Source organism: Zalophus californianus, chromosome 7, assembly GCF_009762305.2.
Source record: "Zalophus californianus isolate mZalCal1 chromosome 7, mZalCal1.pri.v2, whole genome shotgun sequence".
Taxonomy (NCBI): domain Eukaryota; kingdom Metazoa; phylum Chordata; class Mammalia; order Carnivora; family Otariidae; genus Zalophus; species Zalophus californianus.
This window is the reverse complement of record NC_045601.1, coordinates 104878472-104894650: the sequence shown is the minus strand read 5'-3', so window position 1 is coordinate 104894650 and position 16179 is coordinate 104878472. Positions and strand designations below refer to the sequence as shown.

The 16179-nt window shown below is 42.7% G+C and overlaps 1 protein-coding gene and 1 pseudogene across 1 annotated transcript in view; one reads left to right on the top strand and one right to left on the bottom strand.

The window, feature by feature from the left end:
* LOC113926779 overlaps positions 1-1823 on the top strand; it is a 49370-nt pseudogene extending 47547 nt beyond the window's left edge.
* CLIC5 (chloride intracellular channel 5) overlaps positions 1-15691 on the bottom strand; it is a 164578-nt gene extending 148887 nt beyond the window's left edge. Inside the window, exon 1 of the mRNA XM_027602434.2 lies at positions 15046-15691. Within this exon, the coding sequence (XP_027458235.1) occupies positions 15046-15600 (555 nt within the window). The 5' untranslated portion in view covers positions 15601-15691. The remainder of the gene's footprint in view (positions 1-15045) is intronic.
* Positions 15692-16179: the final 488 nt, after the last annotated feature.

The window sequence follows — 16179 nt, the reverse complement described above, 5'->3', positions numbered from 1 at the left end:
CTTCACTGGCAAATTCTATGAAACTATTAAAGAAAAAATTCCACAAAAGCTCTTCTCGAAAACAAAAGAGGAGGAAACACATTCTCAACTCACTCTATAAGGCCTGCATTATCTTGATAACAAAACCAAAGAAATTAAAAGAAAACTACAGGCTAATATTCCTCATGAACACAGAGGCAAAACCTTTAACAAAATTGTAGTAAATCAAATCTAGCAATCTATAACAGTAATAATAAATCATGACTAAGTAAGGTTGATCCCAGAAATGTAAGGTTGGTTTAACACCTGAAAATCAATGAATTTATTTCACATTAACAGAAAAATCACATGAGGGGTGCCTGGGTGGCTCAATAGGTTAAGCGACCCACTCTTGATTTTGGCTTGGGTCATGGTCTTGGGGTCATGAGATCTAACCCCATGACGCATAAGGCCTGTGCTCAGCAGGGAGTCTGCTTGAGATTCTCCCTCTCCCTCCGCCCTTCTCCCTACTCACAAGCTCTCACTGGCATGCGCTCACTCTCTCTCTAAAATAAATAAAATCTTTTAAAAAAGAAAAACCACATGATAAACCATATTTGGCAAAATTCAATACACATTCAAAAACTCTCAAAAAAAACACACTAGGAATAGAAAGGAACTTAAGACATCTGTGAGGGGTGCCTGGGTAGCTCAGTTGGTTAAGTGTCTGTCTTTGGCTCAGGTCATGATCTCAGGGTCCTGGGATTGAACCCCATGCCGGGCTTCCTTCTCAGCTGGGGAGTCTGCTTTTACCCTCTCCCTTTGACCCTCCTCCCTTCTGCTCTCTCTCTCAAATAAATAAATAAAATCTTTAAAATAAATAAATAAAATATTAAAAATAAAAACATCTGTGAAAGGCATACAGTTAATGATGAAAGATTGAATGTTTTCCTTCTAAGAATAGGAACAAAGCAAGGAAGGAAGGAGTAAAAGAAAGAATACAGGTTGGAAAGAAGAAATAAAGATATCCTTTTTTACAGATGACATGATAATATAGAAGAAAATCTTTGTGACCTTGGGTTAAACAGTCATGTCTTAGGACACAAAAAGCACAAACCATAGAAGAAAAAAATTGAAAAATGGACCTCTTCAAGATCAAAAGCTTCTGTGTTCAAAAGACACTATTCTGGAAATGAAAGTCAAGCCACAGACTTGTAAACTATTTGCAAAACACTCACTAATAAAGAAATTATATTATGAATATATAAAGAACTCTTAAAATTCAATATAAAAAGACAACACTAAAATAATAAGAACTCAACATCACTCATCATCAGGGAAATGCCAATCAAAACCACAATGAGCTATCACCTTACACCTGTCAGAATAGCTAAAATCAAAAACACAAGAAACAACAGGTGTTGGCGAGGATATGGAGAAAAAGGAATAGTTTGCACTGTTGGTGGGAAGGAACACTGATGCCATCACCGTGGAAGACAGTAGGCAGGTTCCTCAAAAAGTTAAAAATAGGGAGTACCAACTGCGGTGGTCGGCGTCACGGCAGGGCAGGCGTTTAGAAAGTTTCTTCCCCTCTTTGACCGAGTTTTAGTTGAAAGGAGCACAGCTGAAACTGTAACCAAAGGAGGTATTATGCTTCCAGAAAAATCTCAAGGAAAAGTGTTGCAAGCAACAGTAGTAGCTGTTGGATCGGGCTCTAAAGAAAAGGGTGGAGAGATTCAACCAGTTAGTGTGAAAGTTGGAGATAAAGTTCTTCTCCCAGAATATGGAGGCACCAAAGAGTTCTAGATGACAAGGATTATTTCTTATTTAGAGACAGTGACATTCTCGGAAAGTATGTGGACTGAAATCATTATTAAAATGGCATGAAGTGAAGCGGCCCATTCCAGTGAAGTTGTGAAATCTTTCATCATGTAAATAATTTTCATGTCTCTCTTTTATAATAAACTAATGGTATCCAAACTAAAAAAAAAAAGTTAAAAATAGAACTACCTTGCAATCCAGGAATTTTGCTACTGGGTATTTACCCCAAAAATACAAAACCACAAATTCAAAAGGATACCTGCACTGTTATGTTTAGAGTGGCATTATTTACAATAGCCAAATTGTGGAAGCAGCCCAAGGGTCAATCGATTGATGAATGGATGAAGAAGAGGTAGTGGATATATACGATAGAATATCATTCAGTTATAAACAAGAAATGAGATCTTGCCATTTGCGACAACATGGGTGGAGCCTGAGAGTATAATGCTAAGGGATATAGGTCACTCATATGTGGAAATGAAGAAAAAAACAAATAAATCCAAGATAAAAAAAAAAAAAAGAAGGAAAGAGAGACAAACCAAGAAATAGATGGAGAACTAATTGTTGGTTACCAGAGGGGAGGTGGGTGGGGGAGGGTGAAATAGGAGATGGGGACTAAGGAGGGCACTCACTTGTCATGATGAACACTGGATGATGTATGGAAGTGTTGAATCACTATATTGTACCCTTGAAACTAATATAACCCTGTATGTTAACTATACTGGGATTAAAATTTTTAAAAATATAAATTAAAGCTGAAAGGAAACACCACTATACATTTACCAATATGCCTAAAACTTAAATGATTGAAAATACCAAGTGCTGGAAAGAAAGCAACTAGAAGTCTCACACAAATTCTGGCAGTAACTTGGAAAATAATTAGAAAGTTTTTAATAAGGTTGAATACCACTCACCAATGATCCAATAATTCCACTCTCAAGTATTTGCCCAAGAGAAATGAAAACATAATCAATACAAAAGCTTATGTGTGCTTGTTCACAGTCGCTTTATTATAACAGCCCAAACTGAGAAAGAACCCAAGTGTCCATCAACTGGTGAACGCATGAACAAATTGTGGTATATTCATACAATGGAATACTACTTAGTAATAAAAAGGAACAAACTGCTGATATATATACCAACATGGATAAATTCAAAAGCATAATGCTAAGTGAAAGAAACCGCACACAAAAGATTACACAGAGTTTAACTTCATTTATATACTTTCTAAAAGGCAAAACTATGGGCGCCTGGGTGGCTCCGTTGGTTAAGCGACTGCCTTCGGCTCAGGTCATGATCCTGGAGTCCCAGGATTGAGTCCCACGTCGGGCTCCCTGCTCAGCAGGGAGTCTGCTTCTCCCTCTGACCCTCCCCCCTCTCATGTGCTCTCTCTCTCTCTTTCTCTTTCTCTCTCTCAAATAAATAAATAAATAAATCTTTAAAAAAAAATAAAAAGCAAAACTATAGTGATAAGAAGAGGATCAGTGGTTCCCAGGAGTCAGAGGGTGGCTGGGAGGAGATTCATGACAAATGAACAGGAGGGAACTTTTTGAGATGATGGAAATATTTTACATCATGATCCTGGTGGTTGTTACACAATTGTATACATTTGTCAAAACTTATTGCCGTGTACACTCAAAATTGCTAGATGTATGCAAGTTATATCCCAATAAAATTTGCCCAAAAGAAGCAAGGTATATAATAGGATATATGGTAATACCATAAGTATTAAATAAAAGGGGAAAAAGGGAGAGAACTTCAAATATTGAACACACATATCTATTCTGGAATGTGCACAAAATATCTCAGGAAGCATATACATGAAATTTTTAAAATGAATTGCTTCAGAAATGGAAATAGGGTATCTGAGGGGATATGATGGAGGAGAGACTCTGTCTTTTGTACCTTTCAAATTTTGAGCCATGCAAATAATAAACCTACTTTTAAAGGAGGAAAAAAGTGAGGTTCCAAAACCTGCTATTATTCAGTATGATTTGAGTCAAAATCCTGTTACTATGTGTAAACATCTCTCTTTGTTACTCATCATTTCCTCCTTCCCCTATTTTAAAAATCACAGGACTGCCTAAGATTATGTTCAATACATACTTCAGAACATGACGATAATATAAACTTAAGTTGTGAAAGAGAGAGGGTCCCCATGGGATGGAGACAATTCTACTGCAGGGTAGAATGAAGTTCCATGCACAGCAGGTTAGAACCAGTGGGGTTCTCAGGCTCATCTCCTACAACTGTCTTTTTTACAGGTGAGAAATCTAAGGCCCAGAGAGTGCATATGACTTCCCCAACAGTGCACAGCTAGCCAGTGTCAGAATCCAGATGGGAACCTAGCTCCTAAGTCTTACTACAGAAATAATACCCGGAGAGCAGGTGACCTAGCACAGAGCATGGTTCAAAGTAAACATTCAGTAAATATGAATTTCCCCTTTGCTTCTTCCCCCTATAGGAGCTGGCTTCTCATCAGGACTCACCAGCCACCCACCCCCACCTCAAAGACAAATATCAATGGATGCAGGGACATAAGGGCCTTTGCTTTAAGGCTGACCACATTTCCCAGAATACACGAATAAGTTTTCGCTTCAAAGAAAAGAACTTAACTGCTCTTCCCACAATCTGTTCAGTTCTAATCAATTTGACAAATATTTATGAGCCCCGACTACGGGCCAGGCTCCGTGGTAACAGTGGGTGTACCTTCATAGGGGAGTAAGATGTGGCCCAGAAAGCTTTCCCTGTGGTGCTTCCAGACCAGGGAGGAACAGTCTTACTTGGATGCTTGAAATATTCGGTGACACATGCTAAGACGGAGGTAAACACTAAGGAAGTATCACATATAACAACCTAGAGGTTTAGAAATGGCTTCCCAGGGTATTCGAGTCCAGAAAGATGCGAAGTTGGTCAGATGACAGAGGGGAGAAATGCTATAGACAAGGAGTCAGCATGGGCAAAGCCAGTCTGTAGGGAGCTTGGCATTCCTGGGGCATAATGAATGAGGCACAATGTGGAGGGAGATGGGACCAGAGAAGCTGTTAGGTTGTTGGGGCAGGGCTAGGATCTTGGTTATGCTCAAGGGTGGACTTGATCACGTTGGCAAGGGGCAGGGCTCAAAGCAGAGAAGTTAAGTATCCAATATGCCATTTTGTTCCAAGGGATGGTCTTTACTCCATTAGGTGGGTGAAGGATACCTGAGAGTTCACTTGACTCTGACCAACACTTATGGAGCCCCTCTGACAAGTCCAACATCCCATGGAACACTGTGTTGCAGATGAGTAAAACGTGGTCGCTTCCTCAAGGATCTAACAGTCTGGTGAACTACTCTTTAGAAAATGGGAACCCAGGAGCGCCTGAGTGGCTCAGTCTGTTAAGCATCTGCCTTCGGTTCAGGTCATGACCTTAGGGTCCTGGGATCGAGTCCCGCATCGGGCTCCCTGCTCAGCAGGAAGTCTGCTTCTCCCTCTGCCTCCTCCCCCATGTTCATGCTCTGTCTCTGTCTCTGTCTCAAATAAATAAATAAATAAAATCTAAGAAGAAAGAAAGAAAGAAAGAAAGAAAGAAAGAAAGAAAGAAAGAAAGAAAATGGGAGCTCAGAAAAGGATCTGCCATCCACTAGTCCAACACTCTGCCCCTCCCCCAATCTTCTGATTGGCAGCCCCCTCCCGGTTGGTTGGTGTTCTCTCACCCAGTGTCGATACTACTCGCCTTCTCCTGGTTAATGTGTTTGGTTTGGCTTCTATGTCTATTGACAGAGAGTGTTTGGTCAATTATATGGATGCAGAAACATAAAGGCAGGCCCAGGAGCAAGGACACATTGCATTAGCTATGGTGACATTGTTACCACAGGCTGCTCGTTGTACTGTTTAACACAGACAGCTGTGGGAATCCTCAAGTTTTTTGATTCTAATGTTCCTTCAGAACTCAACAAATCAAATTAAGCACTCAGAATATTGGCTTTCTGCCCAGCTTCCGAATGATGTTTAGAACATGCCAGGCATTCTCATCAATGTCTGGGATCTAATGAGATGAGGTGCAAACAATCCACTGACTTTTCACAGAACCCCTTGCATTTGGAGAAAATATGGATCACAGGAGTGGCTGTCCACATTCCCATGCTTCAACTCAACTAATTCCTACCTGCAGGGGCTGTAGTGAGTTGAAGAGTGCCTCCCTTCCTCTCAAAAGATAGGTCCCCCCAGAACCTGTAAATGTGACCTTAATTTGGAAAAAAGGGTCTTTGTGGCTGTAATTAAATTAAGGATCCTGAGATGAGATCATCCTGGATTAGGAAGGGTCCTAAATCCATTGACAAGTCTTTACAGGAGAAGAGAGGAGAGGGGTGCCTGGGTGGCTCAGTCAGTTATCCATCTGCCTTTGGCTCAGGTCATGGTCTCAGGGTCCTGGGATCTAGCAGTCCCCCCGCCCCACCACCACCACCACTACATGGGCTCCCTGCTCAGCAGGGAGTCTGCTTCCCTCTGCCCCTCCCCATGCTCGTGCTCTCTCTCAAATAAATAAATAAAACCTTTAGAGGCGGAAACAGAGACAGACACAGGAGAGAAGGCCATGTGATGATGGAGTAGAGCCTGGAGTGATGCAGGCCCAAGCCAGGGGATGCCAGGAGCCATCAGAGGCTGGAACAAGCAAGGAAGGACTCTCCCCTAGAGCTGGCAGAAGGAGTGTGGCTCTGCCAATACCTTGACTGCAGACTTCTGGCCTCAAGTGTTGTGAGAAAATAAATTCCTATTGTTTTAAGCCCTGTGGTTTATGGTCATTTGTCACAGTGACTCTATGAAACTAATATGGGGGGTTGGAGCACCACTGTTGCAGGCCCCCAGGACCAGGCTTCCTCCTGCTGCATTGCCCTGAGCATCCTTGGGGATAGCTCATTCCCTCCTCCCTCCCTCCCTTCCTTCATTCAGTCATCATTTAAGTAGCCATAGATTGGGTATATGAGAAGAAATAAAAAGCAAGGGTTCACAGCTAGAGAGAGAGATACAGACATAAAAGGGTAATTGCAACATTCAGTGTTATGGGCTGCATTGTGTTCTCCTAAAATGTATATGTTTAATCCTAATCCCTAGTACCTCAGAACATGACTGTAATTGGAGATAGGGATTTTAATGGGGTAATGAAGTTAAAATGAGATCATTAGGTGGGCCCTGGTCCAATATGACTGGTTGTCCTTACAAGAAGAGGAAATTAGGACACAGACACACACAGAGAAATGACCATGTGAAGACACTGGAGGAAAATGACCATCTATGAACCAGGGAGAGAGGCCTTGGAAGAAATCATTTCTGCCTACACCTTGATTGAGAAAATAAATTTCTGTTGTTTAGGCCATGCAGTCTGAGGTACTTTGCTACAGGAACCCTAGGAAACTGATACATTGAAGTAAGAGCAATGAAGAGCAGCAGAGGAGACTCTGTCCAGCCCTGCCTGGAAGAGCCAGGGGACGCATCTGCAAGAGATGACTTCTAGGACAGTGGGTTGTCTCCAGAAGGGATAGAACTAAAAGGGACAGTTTGAGCAAAAGCCCAGTCTTAAAATGGCATGAAGGGTGCAGTAAAATACAAGTCAACACTTTTCGAGGCAAAGAGTGAGTGGGGAGTAGCAGCTGATGAGGTAGGTCTTGGCTGAAAGCCTGATGGAGCATGAAGACTTTCATATATATTCTCTTCCTTCTGGCCTTTTCCCTGGGGACAGTGGGGAGCACTGCATGGCTAGAAACAGGGCATGGTCAGATGTGCTCTTTATATGGACCATTCTGGTGACTACGTGGGGGCCTCTTGGGAGGGAGGTGAGCCTAGAGGCAGAGTAACCAGTTGAATAACTGTGGCCAAGATGACAATGGCCAGTGGTGGCCAAGAGAAGAGAACATTCAGTGGGTGAAATTGACTGGACTGTTGGGAAGTGAAAAAGTAGAAATCTATGTTACTCGAAAGTTTTAGTTTATATAAGTGGCAATACTACCCACTAAGGTAGCTGTGGCTACATTGACATGAAGCTTGCAGTCCTTGGAGGAAAATGTCCAAAATTTCCCCTAGAAAACAGGGGGATCCCAGTATGAGTATTTATGTCAGAATATCACATCACCTTCATTTTCAGAGCTTACATAATCCCCATGATGATTCAGGTACTACTCCTTCATTACTCTTTTGGGAGGGTTTCTTGGCAAGGTTTCTTGAGATACTAAAAGGCTTAGAGCAAGCAGCTGGCTTCATAGGAAAGAAAAAGAATTAATCGGGCCATTCACAGCACATTCTACTCCCTCCCACATGGACATACAAGGCATGAATATCTAGGTAGGGCAAGTGGAATGCATCACAATGATAAATAACATTGAGGGTTCATGAACTCTTCTGAGTTTATCTTCCACAAAAAAAATTGCATAGACTTTTAGGATGTTCCAGAACCTCCTGAAGCATATCCATGAAAATCCAGCATCCCAGGCTAGGAATGCCAATATAAAGAAGAGAGCTCTGGATTTAGAGGCCAAAGTCCCAGCCTGCTACTAATTTGCAGGCAGCCACGGGCAAGTTTGTGAACTCCTCTGGTTTTTAATTTCCTTATCATAGCACTAGAATTCTGTGACCTCTTTGATGAATGGCATTGGTTCACAAAGCCAACTAATTCATATGGGCACCCAGAAAATAATTTTGAATAAAACTGGGATTTGATCATGTTCCCAGCACCCTAATTAAGAAGAAATTATGAGAAGAATAGAAATCTTTGTTCAAACCTGCTCTTTCTCCATTTTTATATATGCTTCATTTGTTCCATGAAAGCACAATTGGGCACATGCAACAGGCTCAGACTTGTCTCTTCTCACAGTGTTTCCAAGGACATTTTTGTCCTTGCAGAGTTTCTCACCTGCAATGATGAATTTTTATTTGCCCCCAAACAAACTTCAGTTTTTGAAAACTCCCAGGAAGGATATGGAAGGTGAAGGGACCTGTCCTCACCAGAGCTTGGCCAAGGAAAGAGCCCCAGGCCCCCAGATGGTGGCAGAAGAGAAAGGGAAGCCTTATAAGTCCATAAGATTTTTAAAACTGAACATCCTTGTCAATAGAAAATTTAGGCATTTACCCACAACATAGGTATATTTATTCATTTACAAATTATACTAATGTACTACTGGAAGAACTCACTGTGCACATTATTACATATCTAAACATTAACATTTAAGAGGACTAGACAAAATGAAATAGAAATATTGCTTACTATTCTGTATTCTAATTCTAATATCCTAATATCCCATGAATTATGTTGAATCCCCTACTTTGGATACCATGACACCTGAGATAGCATCAGCCTCCAGTGTTGTAACAATAATAACAATTACTAACAATTCTGTGACACTTTCTGCTATGCTGAGCCAAATTATAGGGAATCACTCCTTTAGAACCAAGTTTCCATGCTCCAAGTCTAAGAAACATTAACAAGGGCTATTATGTTGCCTGACTTCAGAGGGTACCATTTACATTGTGAATGACGCCTCCTAAATTTGCTCAGTGCACAATGTGTGCAGCCCTGCATGGGGATCCTGTGAGTTGCTAATCAGAGACAGACTCTGCAGATGCTTTCCAAGGAACAGGCTTCACACGAATTGCATGGCAAAGAGTGTTGGTCTCATGTTGGTCCTTCCAACCATACCAAAATCTGGAGGTTATAATCATTGTCAAGTGGTATCCCAGAATGGATAACAGGTGGTGCCGTATGTATGCACACTGAATAAAGAGCTGGAGCCATATATCCTGAAATCAAATGAGGGAACTTGGATCCAGAAATGTTTGATAGCAAATTATTGACAAAGTTGTATTTGAATATCCTGACCAGTGTTCTTTCCACAATATTACACTGTTCGTGTTAGGATCATCTAATGGTACATTCATTAAATGTCTACTAACTATAAGGCACAGTGCTTAAGAGAGAAGCAGAGGGAGAAGCAGGCTCCCAAGGAGCAGGAAGCCCGATGCGGGACTCAATCGATCATGACCTGAGCCGAAGGCAGACGCCCAACCATCTGAGCCACCCAGGCGCCCAAAAATTATTATTTTATGGATGGTTCATATTCATCACAATAAATAATAATTTAAGCTCATAAATATTGAGCACTTATTATACGTCAGATACTATAGCAAGCAATTAAATGGATTATCCTATTTAATCTTCACAACAATCCTATGAGGAGCTTACTATTACATTTTACCAATAAGGAAATTGAGGCTCCGAGAAGCTAACCAATTTAACAGAAATTAATTGGCTAAGCCACGTTTCAAACCATGCAAATTTCCAAAATCTGCTCTAAAACATACTATCTCCCATAACCAGTGGCATCAGTTACGTTCAGGACAGTGGTGTTCATTTGTATCATTTTTCTTTGTAATAACCATCATCAGAATACTTCTTTTTCTTTGTATTAAATAAAATGCCAGAAATCTCTCTCTCTCTTTTCCTCCCTTTCTCTTTCCCCCACTTTGTCTCTGTCTCTTTTTCTGCTTTCTTCTGTCTCTTATACACACACACACATACAAACGCAATTACGTCTACAGGTCCCTCAGTTTTAGCAGAAAGCATAAAGACAATTCTCACAATCCTATGTGGCAAATTCTGAACGAACCACCCCTCTTGGCTGCCTATAATATGGACTGCAACTCTCACTAGGTACCTTTTTTTCACTGGATCTCAGTGAATGACCAAGAAGCAATTATTTCTTTCCTTTTATTATCTTCAAGAATTTTGTTTCCCTGTCTTCCCCTATAGGACAGTTGGAGTTAAGATATGGTGTGTTCATCTCTTATCCAGGACCTGGCATGTAGTTAGTATGTTGTAAATGATGGATGGTTGAATGGATGGCAAGAAGGATGGAAGAAAGGAACAAAGGAAGGAGAGAGGGAGGAAAGATGGTATATGAGTGACTGTATGAGCACATTTTCTTTTTTTTATTTTTTTATGCATTTCTTTTTTAAGATTTTATTTATTATTTATTTGACAGAGAGAGAGACAGCGAGAGAGGGAACACAAGCACAGGGAGTGGAAGAGAGAGAAGCAGGCTTCCCGTGGAACGGGGAGCCCGATGCGGGGCTCGATCCCAGGACCCGGGGATCATGACCTGAGCCGAAGGCAGACGCTCAACGACTGAGCCACCCAGGCGCCCCGAGCACATTTTCTTGTGTATATACTCTTGGCGAAGCGGTCCATAGGTGAAATGGGAATACCATGTCCGTTCACTCAGTAGCTCCAGTCAAAACCCCTCGAGTCAACCCTGGCTCTTCCCTTTCTTTAATACATCACAGCAGCAGAACCTTTGGGCTCACTCTTCAAAGCCATTGCCGTCCTACTCTGCACCACCCACCATGGGCCAATCCACCATCGTCTCTTGCCTAGTTTTTCAAAGGCCTCCAAACTGGGCTCTCTGCTCCTACTCTTCCTCTGCTGCAGTCTGCCATCATAAAGGCGCCAGGGGGCGCCAGGGGGCGCCTGGGTGGCTCAGTCAGTTGAGCGCCCTACTCTTGATTTCAGCTCAGGTCATGGTCTCAGGGCCGTGGGATGGAGCCCTGAATCGGGCTCTGCGCTCAGCGCAGAGTCTGCTTAAGATCCTCTCTTTCCCTCTCCCTCTGCCCCCCCACCCCAATGCTCTATCTCTCTCTAAAACGAATAAATGAATCTTAAAAAAAAATGCCAGCCAACTCTGATGTCCCCCATATCACTCCAAGTGAAAGGGAAAGAACTTCCTCCACTTGTTATGTGCCCACCTCCACCTCTCTGGCCTCACCTGCTGCCACCTTCCCTCCCTCGCTCCCCCCACTCCAGCCACACTGCCTCCTTGCTCCCCTCCTCACTGTCACTTTGTCCCGCTGTGGGAAGCTGAATAATGGCTCCCAAGTATGTCCGTGTTCTAATCCCCAGGACCCATGAATGTTGCTTTCTGTGGCAATAGGGACTTAGCAGATGTGATTGAATTAAGGATCTTAAAATGGAGATTATCCTGTATTACCCTGGTGGACCCAAACTAATCACAAGTCTTTTTATCAGAGGGATGCAAGAGGAGTCAGATCAGAAGGCAGAGTGAGGAGAGAAGCAAGAAGCGCCATGGTGGAAAAAAAAAAAAAAAAGAAGAAGTGCCACGGCCATAGAATGTGGGCCAGGAGCCAGGAATGAGGACAGCTTTTAGAAACTGGAAGTGGGAAGGAAAGAGATCGTCCCCTGAGCCTCCAGAAAGAATGCAGCCCTGCCTACACCTTGATTTTAGCCCCGTAAGACTTAGTTCAGATTTCTGATCCCCAGAACGACAAGAGAATGAATTTGTGTTGTTTCAAGCCACTAAGTTGTGTGGTCATCTGTGAATGGCAACAATAGGACACATTCACACCCGTTATTCTGTTTCATGTTTCTTTAAGGCACCATCACCACCAGGCATATTTTTTATGTACTTATTTGTCCATAGGTTGTTTTTCCCACTACAGTGCAAAATGGAGGGGAGCCAGGACTTTGTTATAAACCCAGGGCCTGGCACAAGAACAATCCGTTGAATGAATAAATAGATGATATATTTTAATTAAGCAATCACCCGACACCCTGAAATGGCTGAGCCTCAGTAAGATGTTGGTTGAACACACAGTGACAAACCTGCATGACATTTTCTGTTCTGGCTTGTCTAGAACAGCCGAAAATGCATGCAAGCGAGTATGGGTTACAACGCAACCCAAGTGGTCAACGCTGAAACAGCTCAGGGGAAGAATAACTCCAGGACTCCATGGCAACAAGCCCTGCTCGGGAGATGGTGAGCCATAAAGCACACCTGAGCCCCATCCAATGTGGGGCTTCCAGCATTCTGCCATCCCCCAACCCCAGAGCTGGGACAGGAAGGAGCTTGAGCAGGTGACACTCAGACCCTCCAGTCCCATGCAAGCAGAGAAGCCCCTGTACTTCCCGCCTTTACATATAATTTCCATTCAACACTGAATAAAGAGCTGCAGTGGGGATGGTGGGGCATTGGGAAGCAGGGATTGTGGCTACCACTCTTCTTACCTAGTGCCGCTGAATATCTTTAAAAAAGAGTTCACACATAGGAGCTGAGGTCTCTTAGTTAACAATTATATTTAAAAGAATGTAAACCTAAAGACTTCATTAACGCCAACATTCGCTTTCAGGAACTACAGATCTTAAATAACGTAGGGCCACACATTCCTTTCAAGCAGGTTTTCCTGTTGCTAATACCAGCGGGAGATGCCAATACTGCTGTTTCCTCCTACTTCTGTTTGGCTCAACACCAGTGGCAGGCTAATTTCTGGTGAAATAAACACTGCCAAATTTACAAATGTCTTGATCTCATAATGCTGATGATGATCATAATGACGATGATCCACCTTGTCGGTGGCATAAAGTTGCATGGATGATTCTGTCCTGAGAAAAATACACCTACTAGTCCTCACTAAGTGTGGGGTTTTGTGGGTTTTTTGTTTTGTCTTGTTTTTTTTAACTAACATAACAGAGATGTGGATTTGGAAGCTGGAAAACTGCTTGAATGCACCTGTTCGAACATCCGTCACCTCCTCAGTGGAGCCTCTCCTGATTCCTTCCTGCGCACTTGAGCACTCCCTCTCGGAATACCCATAGCACTCAGCTTGAGCCTCTAGTTCACCGAAATTAACCATGTGCAAATCTGTCTCCTGCACCACACTGCTGATTTCTTTTCTTTTTTTTTAAAGATTTTATTTATTTATTTGACCGAGAGAGATATAGCAAGAGAGGGAACACAAGCAGGGGGAGTGGGAGAGGGAGAAGCAGGCTTCCCGCCGAGCAGGGAGCCCGATGTGGGCCTCGATCCCAGGACCCTGGGATCATGACCTGAGCCGAGGGCAGACGCTTAACAACTGAGCCACCCAGGCGCCCCGCACACTGCTGATTTCTTGACAGTAAGTTCCCTCCCTGTCTCCCAGACCCCTTTCCCCCCCAGATAACATAATACCAGGCAAGTTTTGACAGGTACCTAAGTATGAGCCAGACACTCCAGCTAGGTGCTTTTTAAGGACCTTGCGGTGGGAATAAAGGAAACGCAATTTACACACAAAACAACTAGGGAAAAATACAAAGAAAAAAATAATAATATATTAAATGAGCAAATAAATTATATCTTACTGTAGTTATTAGAAACCACAAAAGGGAGAGATAAGCATGAACTTAGGGTTTTGCGGGTTCATTTTTATTAGAAAGAAATAGCAGTATTTACTAATATGCTGTCGTCATACTAAGAAAAGGGTAAATATGAATATTGTCAGGGAGCAGATGTTGGGGAAAAACATCCTTCCTTCTTGATTCATAAAGATGATTTGTCTAGCCCTGAAATGCTTTTTTCATGTTTTGATACCATTGTAATAAATAGTCTTTACCACAATATCAGTCTAAAACAAAGAATACCAAAGTTCTGAGTTTGTATATCATCAGCATTAAATATTAACACTGGCTATTAGCATCTTAATACTACTACCACTAAAATCATTTCACTTCATCAGATATCTTAGTTATACTGGTGCCAAAAGGGTAGGCTCAGGGACAGAAGTAACATTTATTGACAGTATATCTGAAGTATCTGTGACCTTAGACATGCTAAGAAGGAAACCCCGGTGCCTGGCTGACTGTTGACTTCCTCTCGCAAGACTTGGTTTCATTTTTGAAAATCAAGGTGACAAAACAAATTTAACTGGACAGGAAAATATACTCAACGTCGGTCACAAAGGTAAGGATTTGAGCCACATTTTCTGCTCACTTGTAAGTGAACTCTAAAAAACATGCTTTGCCCAGGGGCGCCTGGGTGGCTCAGTCATTGAGCGTCTGCCTTCGGCTCAGGTCATGATCCCCGGGTCCTGGGATCGAGCCCCGCATCGGGCTCCCTTCTCAGTGGATAGCCTGCTTCTCCCTCTCCCACTCCCCCTGCTTGTGTTCCCTCTCTCTGTGTCTCTCTCTGTCAAATAAAATCTTAAAAAAAAACAAAAACAAAAACATGCTTTGCCCATGGTATATAAAAGTCAATGATTAGACACACAACTTAAATGCACTTTCCAATTCTTTACTTTAAAGCAGTCCTGAGTGAACCCTGGAATTGACTCATTTAACCAGCCCTACTCTTGAATATGTCTTGAGATCCAAAGACCATGACCTCCTGCATCTTTCCGTGGACACTCGGAGCAAAAGAAGACCCCAATTAGGCTGTCCACCCATGCAGCGGTGTCTATCAGAGACAGCCCTTACCTTCACAAACAGGCTGATCTCAGGGTCCGTGGAAGTTGGTTCATTTTCTTCCAAACCATCAGCAGCAGAATTGCTGGTGAAGAAGGCCCTGCTCTGTTGGATGGTGAAGTTTTGGGGGGAAAGTGGGTCTTCCCCCATCATGCCTCCATCCTTCTGGGGTTCCTCTAAGCCAGGCTCCTGGTCTTGGGGTTCCTCCGGGCCAGGCTCCTTATCCTGGGTTGGTGAGTGTAACTCTTCCATCGAGATGTCCTGGTCTTCCTGCCACTCACCTGGTTGAAGATCTTGGGACTCAAGACATACCTCATCAGACAGGAGATAGTCTGCTGCTTCTGGTTGGGAAGAAGTCAAGCTGTCCTCCTCACCCCCAGCCACACAAACTGACACAGAGTCATGTTCATGGGTTTCCAGCTCAGTGGCATATACATTGTTTTCTGTCAGGCCTTCGTGGATGTTATCACAGAGAGGACCTTCATCCTCTTCTGGCTGGTCTGGAAGCTCATACATCCCTTCCTTTTGGACTGTGTCAGAGACGGTGCTATTTTCTTTGTCATTCATGTTCGTTGATCTGAGAGATCTTTTGCAGGCGGACCTGAATGAATCAGAAATGAAGAAAGGGATGGAGGATGCTGCACCACCTTGCAGAGGAATCAACAGGCTTTTGAAACACAGTGACTAGCAACAGTTACCAATCAGAGGTCTCTAACAATCATTTACCAGAGACTTTCATCAGCAAACCACAAGTTCATTGGACACAAGATAAAGCTTACACACTCAGTTAACTCCTTCACTCCTAAGGATAGTTTCAAGCAGGCTCTGGGGTTTTCCTCACTGCCAGTAACTGACATTCTTTGGTTTAGCAAGGGGTCGAGTTATCTTCCCAATACACATTGAAATTCTGAATATTTAGCCATTTCTCACTAAAGAGGGCTCCCTCTTCCAATTGCCTCCAAATGTTGACAGCATTCAAGAAGTCTTTCTAATTCGGGGGAGAACAGCTCTCCACGATGGTAACTCCTCTATTACTGGCTGAATTCATTACACAAAACGATTCTGCGAGTATCCATACCCTATGACACATGAGTTATACATGCTCCAATTAGGTAGTAAATTCCATCTGCATTTCTTATCTGGAAA